This window comes from Girardinichthys multiradiatus, chromosome 20, assembly GCF_021462225.1.
Source record: "Girardinichthys multiradiatus isolate DD_20200921_A chromosome 20, DD_fGirMul_XY1, whole genome shotgun sequence".
NCBI classification, from domain to species: domain Eukaryota; kingdom Metazoa; phylum Chordata; class Actinopteri; order Cyprinodontiformes; family Goodeidae; genus Girardinichthys; species Girardinichthys multiradiatus.
The window spans coordinates 15,799,840-15,818,264 of record NC_061812.1 but is presented as its reverse complement, the minus strand read 5'-3'; the positions used below and the strand labels follow the sequence as shown (position 1 = coordinate 15,818,264).

The following is an 18,425-nucleotide window of genomic DNA, read 5'->3' as shown; positions in this document are numbered from 1 at the left end:
CTGGCAACAACTTAATGCTCACCCTCTACCGATGATCCACATAGCCCTGTCTTTTAGTGTTTAACCCTTTCTCTCTCCTAGACATGGCAATTGACTGAGCTTAACTGTAACAAACTCTATGTGCTCTCTTTCAGACTCTAACCTTGAAAACTGGCTCAGAGTTTATCTGTTCTTTCTTTCTAGGTGAAACGACTAAAGGAGCTACATCCATTAACATTTACTTTTCCTTCCCATAGAAAGTACTCCTGGATCAGTGCTTCTTTGTTCTCTTTGTGTCTCTGCTCTTTCTCTCAAACCCCCAGTCGGTCGTGGCAGATGGCCGCTCACACTGAGCCTGGTTCTGCTGGAGATTTCTTCCTGTTAAAAGGAAGTTTTTCCTCTCCACTGTCGCTACATGCAAGGTTAGTATGAGGGATTGCTGCAAAGTCAACGCCAGTAACTGTCCACTGTCTCTACATGCTCATCCAGGAGGAGTGAATACTACAAGTCTCTGACTGGATGCAATCTGCTGGGTTTCCTTAGATAGAAAAACTTTTATCCAATTTGAATAAAAAGCTAACTCCGACTGCACTGTTCAATGGTTAGGATTAATTGGAATGTATGTACCTGACTGTTGTGAAGTGCCTTGAGACAACATGTGTTGTGAATTGGCGTTATATAAATAAAACTGAATTGAACCCAATGGATTGTGTAGGTCAGGCCAGTTTGCTAGTCAGTCAAATAGTAATACCATGGTCATTAAACCTGGCATTGTTACTTTTGGCAGCATGGGCAGGCACAAAGACTTGCTCCCACAGTCAGTAAGTTGTGAATTTTCACAAAACCCTTAAATGGGCTTTATAATCATGTAAAGGCTGTGGTTATCCCTATTGTGTGTGCACCTTTTTCTCACTTACTTTTCCTTCCATTCAACTTTCAATTAAAACATTCTTGGATACAGCACTTTATGAACAGCCAGCTTCCTCAGTATTGACCCTTGACTTATCCTCCTTGCAAAGGATGTCAGTGACTGTCAGTTTAACATTATTCCTTCTGTGTGGTCCATAAAACAACACGTCTGTATTCAGATTCATTATTAAAACTGGTTTTAAAGAGCATTCCAATTTTCTGAGAAATTCATTTCTAGGTTTTGATAGAGAACAGAAATAAATACTTGAATTATTTCACCCTGTATGTAATGAAACCAAGTTTCACCCTTTAAATTAGTAAAATACATGGACTTTTGATACAATCTATTCAGATGCACACATGTGAAAGAGCTGGCATGATTGAAAGCAAAGATTATCAGGACAATCCTTTTAGCAGCATGACATCAGTTTCCAAAGTCTTTTGTGGATTATGATGAATCTTTAGAATTGCTGAACTGAATAAGCATTAGTTTCTCTTGAATAACTAAACTTTCCAGAGGACAACAAAAGAATATTTTAACATCATCAGGTATCTTTGGATTAGAATTACCAATATGAAGAATTAACTCAAAGCTAAAGTTTTACAACTCACCTGATTTTATTGCCATATTCTCCACTCGTTCAGGCACCCAATCAAAGAACACAAATGAGGTTTTTTTTTTTAAAGAAAGAAATTGAATTACATTTAATAGTCAAAAATTCTTCAACTCTCTTCTAGGAACAAACTAAATAAATAATTTCTATAACTGTTAAAAAACATTTAAGAAAATTGCGCATCCGTTTTATGACAGAAGACCCTCTCAAAGTACACTAATCAAAGATTTTCCCTGACATTGCACTAGAAAGTCTTCCCATCAACTCAAGAAAAATAAATATGGCAGGTTTGCTCCCTTCATTAAACCAACACTAAAAACAAAAAGTTATTAAATACAGTTTAGAATCAGGCTTGCACATGCCGCCCAGTATAGAGTCCCAGTATTGCTGCGGTCCCACAGGAAAGTGTTGAGAATGTTTCTGACTGCGAAACTTTGACCTACTCATTTACTCCAACCATCTTTCATTGACATTTTAACATGGCTTTCACAAGCAGTTTCTTGCCACCACAGATTAATGTAAGAACTTACAGTCTCCGAAGTTTAATAATACATAAAAAAAAGTCTCCTTACGTTTATCTCTGTTGAAAGTTGAAACCAGAAAACTTGATGACATTCTGAGGTCTGCTGCAAAAATATCAAAGCACATCTGGCAAAGGAGTGTGTGGGAGCGGCTGGACAAAAAGCAATGTCTGCTTGGCACTTTTTCTTATGTTTCTGGTTCAGCTGGTGCCACCAATGTCAGTAGTGTTTAAACTCGTCCCTGAGTGTGCCGCAAGCTCCTCAAGCTGATGCCCACACCAGTGCAGTGCTGCTTTAAATACATCTAATGTAGACAGTATAGTTTACAAAGTACCCTTTAAACATAGAAAACGCAGAGCACCAAAACGGCACCAGATCATCATAGAGCGAGGCTGGTGGTCTCGACGTGCAGTCTCTCTCAGTCTCTAAACTAACGAGGTAGGCGTTATTTCTCTGTGACTGCAGCAGCCATCGGGGTCAGTATGGTCCCTCGCGCTGTGGCTGCCAGCTCCTCAATCTCTACATTCAGCCGTCTGATTACCCACTCCAAGGCTTCACGGCCCTGATAAAAACATAAAATATTGATTATTTTACAAAACTCAGAAATAAAGACTAAAATCATAAAACGATTAAAGAGGTACATGCTACAGTTTGCCTCAAGCATCGCATGTTGGTGAAAATTTGCAAGAAGAGATCAGCTGATACACAAAGCCGTTATTCTGTCTTCTCACATTCCTTCCTTAGAAAACTAGGCACATAGTTAATCCTTTCAGTTCACGTTATTTTGTTAAACATTCAGTACATGTGAAACTTTTCACACAAGAAGCCTGTATCATTTTAAAAAGAAACAGCATTTCAAAATGTAATCCAACAGCTCGACCCATCAAAGTTATTTCCTGCACAGTTAATGCAACTAACAATACAAACATTTATTGCTTTGTGGTTCAGAGGTGTTGAAAAAAAAAAAAAATAATAAATAAAAGAAGTGTTAGGAAAGACGATGAATGAAACATGGCTGCAGTAATTTTGTAAAATTTATATTTGTAATCAATGCATTTTTTTGCTTTTTTCTGGTAATTTCAAACAAGGTTTAACGGTGCATTAAATTAAGTTTTATTTTTCTGTTTGGGTTTTTGATGAAATGCAGGCAGAGTTTCAGAAAACAAAAACAATCTTATATCTTTTCTGTATTTAAAAAAAAATAGGCATATAACTTTTTAGGAACTTGTAGTTGTAAATGACAATAAAATACGAATTCTAAAACTGAAATTCATGGCTTCAAAATGAATAAAAACCATGATTTCACATTTGAGAATCGAAAGGTCCGTATTTGGTGTTATGCCTTACAACATAAAAATAAATAAAAATGGGTGTACCTTTCCAGCATTATTGGAAATGGTGTTGGCCATGACGCCTTCCAGGTAACTGCTGAGACTGACTCCTTTCACTGAGATGATCGCTTCTTGAGTCAGTATCGTTCTAAAGAAAGACGATGGTTTGGAAAAACAAAGAGTTGCAGTTCACAGCAATGGGAAAAAAACCTGCCAGTAACATGATGCGGGAACATACTTTTCTGGATCTTCAGGATGCGGCTTGTAGGTTAACCTTTCATCCACAGACACCATGTTTGTGAAGGTGATCTAAAGAAGAAACATTAAGAATGAATTTTAGGTAACACACGTAAGGCGTATGCAGCTTATGGGGTTATTTTGACTCTACAAGTTAGAGCAGCAAGTCTCACAAAATCTCCTGTTAACAATCCTTCTTGAAATGTCTCTTAACCTGCATAACAAGAACAACTTTATTCTGAGAATCTTTGGCTATTTAATAATCTGAGCTCATCCGTCAAGTTGGATGGAAGTCACAGAAACTCTGCCTAACCCGGGCGTGTCTGTTTGGGGTTGACATATCCCAAACACCATGCATTGTCATTATGACTTAGAAAATATTCCTGAAATCAAAAGCTGAAAGATGAAATGTCATGCAATAAGACAACACTTTAATGCTTTCACTCTAGCTGGCGTGAACTCCTAGGATGACATTTAATGGCTTTGGCAGACCTTGAAATCACAAACTTTACTGGAAATCTAAACATGCATTCAAAAGAATTAAGACATTCTTATTACTCACATTTGAGGATTGAAGTTCAAAAGTTCTCTCTTTGGGATCCACAATTGAGCTCTCCTGAATGTAAGTGCATGTCCGTACGTTTCCAATAAGCTAAAAGAAAAAGAGGGAAACATTTTACAACCAGGCTAAAATCTGCCAGTATCATATAAATGGTTATAATTTGTTTTTCTTTATGTATTTATACATAAAATCATCTCCTCCTGTATACTTCTTAAGTAAAACTTTTAATTCAAAATACACAGTGATACAAATTCCAAAAGCACCGATTTAACTTCAATTAAAAAAAATGTTAGAGATGAATGAGTACAAATGTGTTATTCATTCACTGCACTGTTGCCCAGAAATATAAATTGTGACACCAATTTTGTTGGAATATTTTTTACTTTTAGTCTAAATACAAAAATTTTTATTTTTTTAACCAGATCATAGAAAAAACAAAACACTATTACAGCTTTTGCCAAAGAAAAATAAAGTCTCCCTAATGATGGTTTTTAAGATACAACTTCAAAGAGCCTTTAAAAGACACCTAAACCCAAGATACAATACGACATCTCATCTATACACAATGAAAGCACAGGAGTATTTTGCTGATTCAAGGTTGTGTTAATAAGCCATCAGTGGCTGGGACTGTGTGTCTTACTGGATTACAAAGAGATAGCCATAATGTTATGAGTGCAAACCAACCTATTCTCAAATATCTCTGCAAGAGTTGGTAAAGAATGCTGACATAAGCTGCAATGGCACAGTGGAATCTGAACTCTGGAACGATGAGGTTTCAGAAAATTCACAGAGTTCAATAAGTCAGGGCTCCCATTGGAAGGGTTCAAATTACATGTTATGCAATTCCAAAGGGCTTCGTCACTGCTCCGCTTTCAAGTAACTCTTCTTCTTCTGACCAAGCTGACACACACGGAAAGTTACATCACATGGTGTCAGGGATCACAACTGAGCAATGATGGATATGGGACCGCTATGTCCTGTACAGCACGAGCTGTGGCACACGGCCATGAACTTGTCTGGGCTCCAACAAGAACCCATGTCTGTTACTATAACTGGACAGAAATAGCCTTGCATGTTAAGGTCAGGTTGGCAGCATGGAAAGTTAACCACATGATGGCTGTATTTGGATTCTTTAATATTACATCTGTTTTCCACCACTGGCTGAGAAGATTATTTGTTCGAGTTTTGACACTCACAGATTTCACAATGGATGGTAGACCCCACTCTGTGTTGAGCAGCCTCTTACTGTGGAGGCGTCCCTGTTGGTCAACGCTTCGGTCCAGAACATCCACTCCAACCACACTGGGATTCATGGGATTGGGATACTTCTGCATTGCAGCCTTAGTCACCATCTCCCAAGGATGGCTGTCGATGGCAAAAGCAACAAAAATATAGAATATGAATATCAAGAACAACTTTTGCCATCTATATTAGCTTACATACACACAAAACAAACTACCATTTAATAAAGCATTACAGAGTGAACTATACAGTTTCCCCATCATTATACAGGGGTTGGACATTGAAACTGAAACACCTGTCATTTTAGTGTGGGAGGTTTCATGGCTAAATTGGACCAGCCTGGTAGCCAGTCTTCATTGATTGCACATTGCACCAGTAAGAGCAGAGAGTGAAGTTTCAATTAGCAGGGTAAGAGCACAGTTTTGCTCAAAATATTGAAATGCACACAACATTATGGGAGACATACCAGAGTTCAAAAGAGGACAAATTGTTGGTGCACGTCTTGCTGGCGCATCTGTGACCAAGACAGCAAGTCTTTGTGATGTATCAAGAGCCACGGTATCCAGGGTAATGTCAGCATACCACCAAGAAGGACAAACCACATCCAACAGTATTAACTGTGGACGCAAGAGGAAGCTGTCTGAAAGGGATGTTCGGGTGCTAATTGATGCTGTATTGGCCGCAAAAGGAGGCCCTACACCATACTAATAAATTATTGTGGTCTAAAACCAGGTGTTTCAGTTTCATTGTCCAACCACTGCACATTAACCTGGTACCTAAAATTAACAGCTTAACAAATTCATATTATTAAAAGTCAAAACATGCTAAATTGTTTGATTGAGATTGCCCAGACACACTTTGGCATGTGACCTTGATGACACAGGGAATTGAACCAGCAACCTTAAGACTGAAAACGACCCCTACTACTTAAGTCTAAATAACACAGCAATTGTTTCCTCTTATACCGTTTCTACTCTCAAGGTTAAATAGAAAACACTAAAGAAACGAGTATTTTTTTCATTATGGATCATACTGTCGCATCTAAAGAACAATGTCTTCATTTTATATTAAATTAGATGATATATTTATTTTTATAGCACAGAAATAATCTTTTTTCTATAATATGGGAAATCAATTTAAACTTTTTTTTAAAACTTAGATTTTATACACATGAAGGCACCTACAGTTCCACTTGACCCGATTAGCGTTTACTCTTTAAGGTTAGGGAATAAATCGGTTAAGAATTATTAGAAGAATAACATATAAAGAAAATGTAAAATGCAAAAAAATATATTATTTTGTTAAGTAAATGTGACATTACTTTTCTAAGAGCGACTGGAAGGACACTTGGCTAGCAGCAGTAAAACGTAGTGTGGAGCCGTTTCCATGGAGACATGTGAACACACCGCCGTTATTCAGTGACGTGAACGGTGATGGCAGTACGTAAGCAGATGTAATTCAGTATAAAGCGTTGAGGTCATGTTGTGGTGCAGCTAAACCTACTCCAGTGACTGCGTTACAAGTTGAGTTGGGAGAGATGCCGCTGAGTCTCAGAAGGGAACAGCTGGCGGTGGTATGTGGGCTAATTTAAAAGGGACACAGGGGTGTCCATCCTACAAAGATGATACTGTTACCAAGTGAAAAAAAGAAAACTGTCAATTTGAAGTTTTGGGTGGATTAGTAGAAAACTGATAAACGACGATAAAGTTATTTAACTGGAGGTCCTACAGTTTCCTTGTTAGCAGTTCCTCCATGGCTCCTGGGTGAAGCAATACTTGTCTTTTACAATTAAAACACAGAACAAATTTAAATAAGTAAGATGTTATAAATCATTTACAGTCCAGATATTTAGAATATCAAAAAATGTACACTGATGCTTCAAAAATTGGTCATAGGGTAGGAGCTGCTTTTATTGTGTCAGAAATAGGATATACGCCAAGTGAAAGATTTAGTGGTAATTTATCTGTTTACACTGGGGAATTAGTTGCCATCTTTTTAGCCTTGACATGGGTAGAAAGCAATAAACATCAGTCAGCTTTAATTGCTACAGATTCTAGCAGTTCTATATACAGCATCAAATTTGCTCATTCTCAATCAAGGCAAGATATTGCTATAGAAATTTTACAGTTAATATATAGAATAAAAAGAGCAGGAATTGTAGTGAGATTAGTTTGGGTCCTAGCTCATAAGAGATACTGAACTTGCAGGTAAATATGCCAAATAAGATACTGAAAAGACAGAAATCTCTCTGCCTATCTCTTACAGCAAAACAGAAATAAAATCTGAAATGAAGGAAGAAATAAAGAATGGCAGAAAGAATGGAACAAAGAGGGAAAATGGAGACATTTTTTCTACATTCAAAGGAGAAAGAGGGAAGAAGAGATTATCAAGGCTTAGATTCGGTCATACCGGTTTAAATAGCACAATATAGAATAAGAAAACATCCTTCAGCATAATTTAAAAGTGGTCAATCTCAAGAGACAGTTGAACATGCGTTATAAGATTCTATAAGATATCACAGAAAGACATACTCTTCAGTTCAGGTTTTCATGAGCATAAAGTACAGATTAATTTAGTTGAATTACTTCGTTTAAATTCGGAACATAACTTTATTAGGGCGTTTTTCCAGTTTCTTATAAAAACAGGAATTTATAGTCGAGTTTAGGTTTTCCATTCTGGTTCACACTCCAATTCGGAAGGTGGCGGTAATGCACTAAACGCTGATTGCCAACCGCCAATAAATAAAAAACAAAAAAAGAAGAAGAAGAAGAAGAAGACGGCGGCGGTTCGTACGGAAGAATGTAGGGGAGAGGTTAAAGGACCGGACCGTACCAGCGGGTTACGCAAGACTAAAAAATGCAGTCAATGGGGTCTGTGGTCAGTGTTGTTCCTTTTTTGTGGTCGTTTCGTTTTACAATACCATTTGAAGTGTTTTACAGTCATGACAACCAACTCAATTACGGCACACTAAATCAATCTGTACTTCGCCTGCAGGGACTAGTAATACATAAGACAAGTGAGTTTATGCAAAAGGTGTTTTTATATAAAGTTCATTGCTTTAACTTTGCACATGAGGATTAGTCAATCAAGGCTAATGAACGGCGGTAGCCCCTTGTTAGAAAACCGATTTAGTTCTTCAGCCAGCAAATAAAAGACACATTGCCTGTATGGATAACATCTGTGCTTACTTGAAAATGTGCTCGGAGGTCCAGATCTTCATGATTTAAAGAAGCGAGCAGCAAAGGCGATGAAGCAGGAATCTTGGATGAACCGGTAAGATTGACTGCTTGATACAAAGAAGCACGTCAGAAACAAAACCCTCCCCCTTCATACCAGCGCAGTCACGAGTCCATTACGCACTTCCGCTGCTTCGTTGCACGCCACGTGAGTCCGTAATGCAAAAAAAACCCCGTCTGAAATATGTGATATTTTACACACAAACTAAATAAATAATTTCCCCAGCCTTAAAGCATTCCGCATTGAGGTTTAGCATGTTTTCTGACTGAAACAGTTTAAACAGCAATCATTTTAATCATGGATCTTACACAATTCAGGCCAATCATAACTGCAGAACATTAACAGCAGATGCAACACCATTAGGTCACTTGTCAAATACGTGTTTATTGAATAGCAGACTGTACATTAAGTCAACAGCTTTCCATTGATTATGTCTCTGAAAACTAATATTTAATACACTTATTATATTTTCTATTAAACTATTAAGTTACTAAAAGTATTTCTTATCGTTTAGATATTTTATATAAATATTTTAACATTAAGATGCAGGAAAAAACTTTTTTTTGACATATTTTATGTTAGTGGACCTAACACAACTCTAAAGATTATACAGGTCCTTCTCAAAATATTAGCATATTGTAATAAAGTTCATTATTTTCCATAATGTAATGATGAAAATTTAACATTCATATATTTTAGATTCATTGCACCTTGATTTCTGAATGACATGCAGAATTTGCTTTCATCTGAAAAAAGTACTTTGGACCACTGAGCAACAGTCCAGTGCTGCTTCTCTGTAGCCCAGGTCAGGCGCTTCTGCCGCTGTTTCTGGTTCAAAAGTGGCTTGACCTGGGGAATGCGGCACCTGTAGCCCATTTCCTGCACACGCCTGTGCACGGTGGCTCTGGATGTTTCTACTCCAGACTCAGTCCACTGCTTCCGCAGGTCCCCCAAGGTCTGGAATCAGCCCTTCTCCACAATCTTCCTCAGGGTCCGGTCACCTCTTCTCGTTGTGCAGCGTTTTCTGCCACACTTTTTCCTTCCCACAGACTTCCCACTGAGGTGCCTTGATACAGCACTCTGGGAACAGCCTATTCGTTCAGAAATTTCTTTCTGTGTCTTACCCTCTTGCTTGAGGGTGTCAATAGTGGCCTTCTGGACAGCAGTCAGGTCGGCAGTCTTACCCATGATTGGGGTTTTGAGTGATGAACCAGGCTGGGAGTTTTAAAGGCCTCAGGAATCTTTTGCAGGTGTTTAGAGTTAACTCGTTGATTCAGATGATTAGGTTCATAGCTCGTTTAGAGACCCTTTTAATGATATGCTAATTTTGTGAGATAGGAATTTTGGGTTTTCATGAGCTGTATGCCAAAATCATCCGTATTAAGACAATAAAAGACCTGAAATATTTCAGTTAGTGTGCAATGAATCTAAAATATATAAATGTTAAATTTTCATCATGACATTATGGAAAATAATGAACTTTATCACAATATGCTAATATTTTGAGAAGGACCTGTAATGACATCTATCGGGTAATACAATATAACCACTAATAGAGGAAGCAAATAACACTGATTATTTCATCATCGTGGCACCTCTTAGTGGGTGGGGTAGCAAGTGAACATTTTGTCCTGGACACTTATGTGTTTGAAGCAGGAATAATGGGCAGGCATAAGCATTTGAGCGAGTTTGAGTAACACCAAATTGGGGTGTCTAGATAACTGGGTCAGAGCTTCTCCAAAATTGCAGCTGTTGTGGGGTGTTCCCAGTTTGCAGTGGTGAGTATTGATCGAAAAGCAGATATGGTTCATGGATGGTTTTTACAACAATGAGCTTGAGGCATTGACATGGGCTGCAAATTTCTCAAATCCCAATTCAAGTGAATCTTAAGGATGTGCAGGATAAACAAGTCTGATCCAGGAAACCTCACCTCATAAATAACAGGACTTAAAGGATCTGCTGCTGTTAATCTTTCTGCTAGATATTATAGCACATCTTCAGTGGTCTAGTGGATTCAATGCCTCGATGGGACAGGGCTGGTTGTCATTGTAATATATTACTCATTTGTCAGATTAAAAGTACCTTTCTAAAATAACAACCTTTAAGTAGGTATTAAACAAACTTTTCATTAAGCCCACATTTCTGCGTTTAAAATGTTTTTTATTGGTCTGATATACTATTCTAATCTTAAATGTCTTGTTTTCATTAGCTGTAGCGAGAAATCATCATAATTAACAGAGAATTGAGTTAGTGAAATCAATTAACTTTTCAGAAATATTCATATTAATTCAATATGACTGTATATTCATTATGCTGCTTGTCCTTATTTTGACCGTGTAACTTGTACTGGAAAAGGACTTTGATATGTCAGTTGACACCGTAACCTATATTACACACAAGATCTAATTTGTCACAGTACTGTGCAACAGTTCAGTCAACTGTACTGCAGTGTGCAGAGACATCTCACAGTCAAGTGTGCTTATCTTGGAGTGAACATGCTCTGTCCTAGCAGGTTGTCCTAGTGCGTAATCGCTGAGCTCCAGACTTGTGCAAGTGGGAGGAAACAGTTTGACAGCCTTGAACGGTATCACTGTTAGCGTTCTATCAGAGTACTTTCCAACACTACAGTTTGCCTCTTTTCAACTTTAAATAATGAAGCCTGCTGTCCGGGGAAATGTTTTTTTTTGTTTGTTTTTTTTTAATTTTTAATGAATCTTACTTTTATCATACACAAAGATAAAACATTGTTTTAATAACAGAATTCTATTTGTTTAAAGCTGTGGATTACAAAGAAATGCCAAAAACTGATTTTCTTTAAAGACATACATATAAATTCATCAAATATTTTAGCATAATCAAACCAAATATTGTTTTCTCTTTGAATTTAATGTTTTCTTATAAATGCATCAAAATATAATATAGCCCATGGAATGATAAAAAAATAATGCCACATTATTCATCCTGCATAAATGAACACATATCAGTTTCCTGACTTTAATCAGTGAGCCACAGGTTTCGTCTTATCATTTTAGCACGGACACAAGGTCGTACAAGACAAAATGTCTGAATGAATTCCTATTAGCTTTTCTGCTCTGACCTACACTGTACCCATAGAGTAGCTGTTTACAATAAACTGTAATGCAATGTGCACCTCCACTGACATTAATCTCGAGGTCACGACAACCCAGACTACAAAAAGGGTCAACGGTCCACTTGTTATGTATTGTTTCGCCTAGCCTATTGCTTTGCTTGATGAATTTACCTGTGAGAAACAGAAATGTAAACTGTAACATGCTGAATTACAGACGATATCACTCATATTTTCATTGCTCTGCCAATCTCCCAACTCAAATTTCCCAACAGTTTACACAATACCTCCAACATCTCACCTATTTCTCAACTACGCAGCATTAATTAGCTCCAACATTAGTTATGCACATACTAGAACTAGAGTTGGATATTAAAACTTTTTGGTTATGCGAGGCTCATCTGTGGGTGTGGCAACAATCACTTCCAAGGAAGTGTTTATGTTACAAATATAATGTGTGTATGGCTAAAAAGGCTTTTAAAAGAGAAGCATAATGCATATGTACACAGGGAGTCCAGATTGCAGGGCTGTAAGTCATCCTTAGCTTAGTTTGGTGGGGTAAAGTAAAACCCAATCATTAATCAACCTTTAAAATAATAAAAAAATATATATATATGTTACTTGCAGGTTGACAAAAAACAAAGGCAAAAGTAGGTTCAACATAAATTCAAATTGTATGCTTACTACGTATAACAACCGTGGCTAATTTACATCTTGTTAAAAGGAATATTCATCACCTCTATTAGTCAACCTTCTGATTATATTTTCCAGTACTACAATCCCATCTCTTCGGAAGAAGCCTAAGCAGAGATCCCCTGACCTAATCTATTTTTACATACCTCTGAAGCATTCCCCAGCACCTGAAAGGTTAATCTGTCCAACAGGTCCAGGGTCTGCCCTGTGGTATCCTCTTGACATCACATGTCTAAGGTATTTATTTCAAATAACTACTGAAAGATTTTGCAAAAGTTCAAAAGCCCCAAAATAGTCACCTATACAGCCCTGCTTGAATCCAATAAAATGTACCAAAACACAAGTAAAACAGGGTAACCTACAAAATAAAATTTAGTTTCCAAAGAAATTAGTTATATGTACATCATCTGAATTCTTGCCCCAAAGAGTCCCTCAGTGTGAACTTGAATACACCCACTACTCATCTACAGTTCTTTGAAGGTTTCTATCACTGTTTCTAGTTTGGTTTCCATCAGAGACTGAACCTTTGTGGTCCCTGAAGATGAGGGTCCTTCCTCTTCTTCATCTTCTGCTTCACAGTCTAGATCAGCGGTTGCGTCTTGGTATTGCTGGTACTCTGACACCAGGTCGTTGAGGTTATTCTCTGCCTCTGTGAACTCCATCTCATCCATACCCTCTCCGGTGTACCAGTGAAGGAATGCCTTCCGTCTGAACATCAGGGAAAACTGCTCGCCCACCCGGCGGAATATCTCCTGAATTGCGGTGTTGTTGCCAATAAATGTGGAAGCCATTTTTAGACCTCGAGGAGGGATGTCACATACAGCCACCTTTACATTATGGGGGATCCAGTCGACAAAGTAGGCACTGTTTTTCTGCTGTATTGCAAGCATCTGTTCGTCCACCTCTTTGGTGGACATCCTACCTCGAAAGACACCAGCCACTGTGAGGTAGCGCCCTCGCCGTGGGTCGCATGCCGTCATCATGTTGCGTGCATCAAACATCTGCTGGGTAAGTTCAGGTACAGTGAGAGCTCTGTACTGCTGGCTGCCCCGTGGTGTCAGAGGGGCAAAGCCTGGCATGAAGAAGTGGAGACGGGGGAAGGGCACCATGTTGACAGCCAGCTTCCTAAGGTCAGCATTGAGCTGTCCTGGAAATCTCAGAGAGGTCGTGACCCCGCTCATGGTCATGGAGACCAAGTGGTTGAGGTCTCCGTAAGTTGGTGTGGCCATCTTTAGGGTACGGAAGCAGATGTCATAGAGGGCCTCGTTGTCAATGCAGAAGGTCTCGTCTGTGTTCTCCAGGAGCTGATGTACGGAGAGGGTGGCATTATAAGGCTCCACCACTGTGTCAGAGACTTTAGGAGACGGCATGATGCTAAAGCTATTCATTATGCGATCTGGGTAGTCCTCTCTGATCTTGTTGATGAGGAGAGTACCCATGCCAGAGCCTGTGCCACCCCCCAGTGAGTGAACCAGCTGAAAGCCTTGGAGGCAATCACAGCTTTCGCTTTCATTCCTCACCCGGTCCATAACCTGCTCCACTAGCTCTGCTCCCTCTGTGTAATGACCCTTTGCCCAGTTGTTTCCAGCTCCTGAGTTCCCTGCAACATCACATTTAAAGAAGGTAGGTTATTTAAGAACAATATATACATTACGACCTTGAAGTCATAAAAAACAAAATCAGTGCTTCTTCTTGTCAAGGGTTTTTCAGGTGTTAGTGGACACTTAGTCATTTTTGAGGTAAAGCCAGTCTATCTTCTGCAAAAGAGAAATCAAACCCATAACACATCTTTGTGTAGTTAAACTGACAAGGTTCAATTCTGTGTCTGTGCATTTTTTATTTAATGTATTTAAAAGTAACAGTGACCATCATGAAGAATTTAATAGCAGGAATATTAACTACTTAATCGAAGGCAAAAATCCTGTTGCCTTCGATTTAAGCCTATTGTAATTGCTTTGACACGGATGACTGAGAATCATCACATACAGCATGAATATTGTGTCTTTCTTTGTCGGCCTCACCATGGATGAAGTTGTCTGGTCTAAAAAGAGCACCAATGCGACTTCCTCTGATGCTGTCCATAGTGCCGGGCTCCAGGTCTACAAGCAGTGCCCTGGGGACAAATTTACCACCTACAAAAAGAATTAGGTTTGAAAAACAAAGCTGGGAGTGGACATCATGAGCCAATATGTTTCTGTGATTTAAAAGCTAAAAGCTGAGCCCAATACACAGCATTAGTGACCAGGGATTTAAACAAGTCTGAGCAGGGAAATTAACTTGTCTGGTACCGTGTGCCTCATTGAAGTAAACATTGACCCTTTCCAATTGAAGATTGCTTTCTCCTTCATAGATGCCTGTCGCATTGATTCCATGTTCTTCACTGATTACTTCCCAGAACTAAAACAGAAGGAAATCATCAATGTAACATCAGTAGTAAGTCAGTTTATTTTAGTAAGTCATTCAACCTTAATGTTTACAATGTGACTGTATTGTATTGTACTTAAGTGGACTATTATGTTCATTTCAATAAATTGTCAAATCGGCATCTACCTACAAAAAGTCTTGAGTCGTCCCTAATTTCTTCCTATTTTGCTTCTGAAGAGCCGCAGTTTCTTGTAACACTTTATAGTGATATAAGTTTCTCCTTAAGTCTCCGAAAAGGCTTTTTTGGTATTTTGGCTGCCGATAGATTTCAGATGAAGGTTTTTTTGATTGTTAAACCATGCAAGTTTGATATGTGAATCATTTAAAGATATAGAAACATCAAAACATTTTTGAGCTGGAACGAACAGTTCAATTTGACTTTTACGATTATGTATGAGCTAGATAAAGAACAGCTTATTTATCGAGTTCACATAATGAAAAATGCATTTTTAGACTTGAAGTAATCTGACTGAAGCATAAAATGTAAAAAAAAAAAAAAGCATCATCTGCTGACATTTTTTTAGCATTTTGTTGTTCCCCGATCTTGTTTTGTGTTAGCCGTTATAAAAATGTCCCGCCCATGTCAGTTCTGTTTTGGTTCTTATCTTTTGACTGAGCCTGACAGGGAACACCCCGTGTCACTGACAATGACTGACAGAGCAAAAACACAAGTCAAAATATTCACAGCAAGAATAGTGATAAAAAATAATAAATAGACATGAAGTTTCAGACTACTTTAAATATGGCTTCACTAAGATGTTTTAACAGTCATTTGTATTCTGTGGGGCATTTAATCAAAACAAGCAGAGCATTTTTGATGCAGGTCATTTAATACAACTTTTATGCAGATGGTAACTTCATAATTATTGTTCTTTATTACCTTTGAGCCGATCTGGTTGCCACACTGTCCAATTTGCAGATGTACGATTTCACGCATGATGATCGAGAGACAGTCCACAAAACAGCTGAGAGTCTGAGATAGTCCTCAGTGCTCTCAGCTGTCTTATATATGGGACCAGAAATGATGTCATCAGTGACATAAGGAAGACCCCATTTGAAAAACCCAGAACTCCGTATTCTGCTGTGCAAAAGTCTTAGTGTTCTTGGTTACTGCAATAGAGGTAGAGTTTTTTCGTGATCTCTCAAGGGGCAGCAGGCATTTTAGATGCTTTTTGTTTTCAAAATGTATATATGTATTTGTTTGTTAAGCTGCTCAGCATTGAGCTGTCAGATATTTAAGTAAACGCAAGGCCTGTAAACCTGAAGTTTGAATCAGTTTTGTGTTTTATAAAAAAATTTATTTGCTGGCCATCCCAATTATACAACTTGTTACTGTTTCTTTGGTTACATCTATATATTTATGCAAAATAGAAATATGTAAACATTTGAAGTGCATAAAACAGTTCCCTGTGAGATATTAAGCTAAGAACCTAAGCTGCTTTGTTTAAATCCTTTCTGTTCTTTTCTTCAGCTGCAGAAGGAAGAAATTGCTGCAAAGCCGAATAACATTAATATACTGGCACAATAAAAGATAAAATTAATAATAATTTAAACCAGATTATTACTTACTTTCTCTTTAGAGTTTTCCCAGCTCTGTTCAGGTTTAAAATGAACAACAGTGGAACAAAAACACAGTTTCCTTCCTAGTGTATTTCACTTTCTCATAAATAAAATGCAATGTTAATCAAAACTCTTGTAAAAAAAAACAAAAAAAACTAACCAGGGTTGAATCAGTTGAGGCTTCTGCATTGAAAGTAGTTACTTTATATATATATATATATATATATATATATATGAGTTGTAAAACTGACCAAAAACAAGGAAGTCTAATAAAAATGAATAGAAGTGGATTATTTCATTGCTCAGCACCAAACATCTCTCTCAGCAACCCCATCATTAAGATCCCCAGTTTAAACTCAGTCCCACTATTCCTCACATATTTAATTATATAACAATGTGCTACCTCATCTCTCATATTCTAAATAAAATATCCCGGTTTCCATACAAAAAACACTCCAAAAACAACTGCATGTGGTCTTAGTGTTGCTAGTAACTGGTCAAAGTTGGAGAGATGCTTCCATCTAGAGGATAAAGGCAGCTATAACAGGTTACAAGTGAACATCCGAAAGTCATAATCAGTTTTGCTTTACAGAAATTAAAAGCAGTTCATGTTTAAGTTTATCTTGTGCTATTCAGAGTCTCAAAGTTTTAAAATGCAAGTGGAGTTCATGCAGGTTGTCTGAAATGTTCAAACATTTTTTATAGCTTTACTGTCTGTGGCTTGCTTTAATTCAAGCAATAAAAAAACCCATATATTACATCTTAAAATAGCGACTGCTTTGTCTTCTCAAGTGAGCACCTTCACAGGCCAGGATGTTTGGTCATGAATTTTACTGGTCTGTAGCATCATTGTTTTTAATTCCTAAAACCCTACATTTAAATGAAAATATAAAGAAGTTCAATAATACGGGATCTTCAAGACTCTTTAATATAATGCTCTTGTTTATTGTGTGTTATAACAGTAAAAATCACTTTTTTGTGTAAGGGTTGAGCGCGCGACCATATGCGGAGGCTACAGTCCTCGAACCGGCCGTCCCGGGTTCGAGTCCCGGACCTGGCGACATTTGCCGAATGTCTCCCCCTCTCTCTACCTCTCTTTCCTGTCTGCCTACTGTCAAAAAATAAAAGGCTACTAGTGCTGGTTAAAAAAAAAAAAAAAATCACGTATTTGATCAAAATAAAAAGGTAAGAGAAGGACAAGTGTGGATAAATATATGAGCTACTCTCTTTTACATATAACTATCAGACAAAAATCATACATATCCTGAATGCGAAGCAGCTAAATAAGATTTAGATGAAGTGGCGTGAAAGATTACTCGAATACAGGCTCAAGAGCCAGGTGAAGGTAGCAATCCTACTGTATCAACACTATAATAAAAAGAAAATGCTAATAATGAAGGAAGCCCAAAGAACATATAGCCACATGATTTATGTGTCAAATACGCCTAGAAGTAAAGACAAAAGTACACTGAAAACAACTAAATAGACTTAACAATGAAAAAAAAAACAATAATGAAGGTTTTTATACATTACCAGACGGCTTGATGGGCAGATGAGATTCATGACTAAACTATTTTGGGCTAATAATTGTTTTCATCATCATCATCATCATTTTAAGACCAACTATATCACAAAGGCAGGATAGTTTGAACTCAGTAGTGCTCTGAAGCAGGCTATTAGTTAACAGTTTTGGATAATTTCCCTGTAAAAAAAAAAAAAACAAATCTGTAATATTTATCTACACATCCCAAACAGAGAAACCGGACTGAAACAACATTTTAATGTCATCAGACATATGTATGGAAAAAATAGTAAACTAAAATAGTTAGCACCATACAGTGCTGTAAAAACGGTTTCTGCCCCCTTGTAACAAAGTCTGGTGCATTCTGTCTGAACCAAATTCACCAGACTGAAAGAATAAAATGTATTTCCAGATCTGAGGACAAACACTTCACACCAAAACAACAGCTGAGGTAAAATAACCATTCTGAAGCCTGGGATTCATCCTGTAACCCGCTTCTCTGCTTC

General features: G+C 37.8%; 2 protein-coding genes across 3 annotated transcripts; both read right to left on the bottom strand.

The window, feature by feature from the left end:
• Window positions 1-1,482: 1,482 nt before the first annotated feature.
• Window positions 1,483-8,740, bottom strand: prelid3b (PRELI domain containing 3). The gene is made up of 6 exons (XM_047347911.1): window positions 8,584-8,740; window positions 5,350-5,518; window positions 4,154-4,243; window positions 3,593-3,663; window positions 3,400-3,502; window positions 1,483-2,585 (listed from the first exon to the last, which is right to left on the bottom strand). Exons 1-6 carry the CDS (start codon window positions 8,613-8,615, stop codon window positions 2,469-2,471), a joined length of 582 nt encoding a protein of 193 aa, XP_047203867.1. The 5' UTR covers window positions 8,616-8,740; the 3' UTR covers window positions 1,483-2,468.
• Window positions 8,741-10,166: 1,426 nt separating this feature from the next.
• LOC124857506 (tubulin beta chain-like) lies at window positions 10,167-15,802 on the bottom strand. Of its 2 annotated transcripts, XM_047348784.1 has the most exons (4): window positions 15,718-15,801; window positions 14,702-14,810; window positions 14,435-14,545; window positions 10,167-14,013 (listed from the first exon to the last, which is right to left on the bottom strand). In XM_047348784.1, exons 1-4 carry the CDS (start codon window positions 15,772-15,774, stop codon window positions 12,878-12,880), a joined length of 1,413 nt encoding a protein of 470 aa, XP_047204740.1. In that variant the 5' UTR covers window positions 15,775-15,801; the 3' UTR covers window positions 10,167-12,877. The 2 variants fall into 2 exon arrangements, with proteins under 2 accessions (XP_047204740.1, XP_047204741.1); XM_047348785.1 differs by lacking the exon at window positions 14,702-14,810 and having other exon boundaries at window positions 15,718-15,802.
• Between the last annotated feature and the right edge of the window lie 2,623 nt (window positions 15,803-18,425).

Bases quoted from the DNA above. Each gene is read 5' to 3' on its own strand.
- prelid3b (XM_047347911.1), bottom strand. From the start codon at position 8,615: ATGAAGATCTGGACCTCCGAGCACATTTTCAA. The intron at 3,664-4,153 runs GTGAGTAATAAG...TTTCTTCTTTAG, and splicing joins TTGAACTTCAATCCTCAAAT to ATCACCTTCACAAACATGGT. The intron at 2,586-3,399 runs GTACACCCATTT...TGTTTTTATCAG, and splicing joins TTTCCAATAATGCTGGAAAG to GGCCGTGAAGCCTTGGAGTG.
- LOC124857506 (XM_047348784.1), bottom strand. From the start codon at position 15,774: ATGCGTGAAATCGTACATCTGCAAATTGGACAGTGTGGCAACCAGATC. The intron at 14,546-14,701 runs GTACCAGACAAG...TTCTTTTTGTAG, and splicing joins TTACTTCAATGAGGCACACG to GTGGTAAATTTGTCCCCAGG. The intron at 14,014-14,434 runs GTGAGGCCGACA...GTGATGTTGCAG, and splicing joins ACCAGACAACTTCATCCATG to GGAACTCAGGAGCTGGAAAC.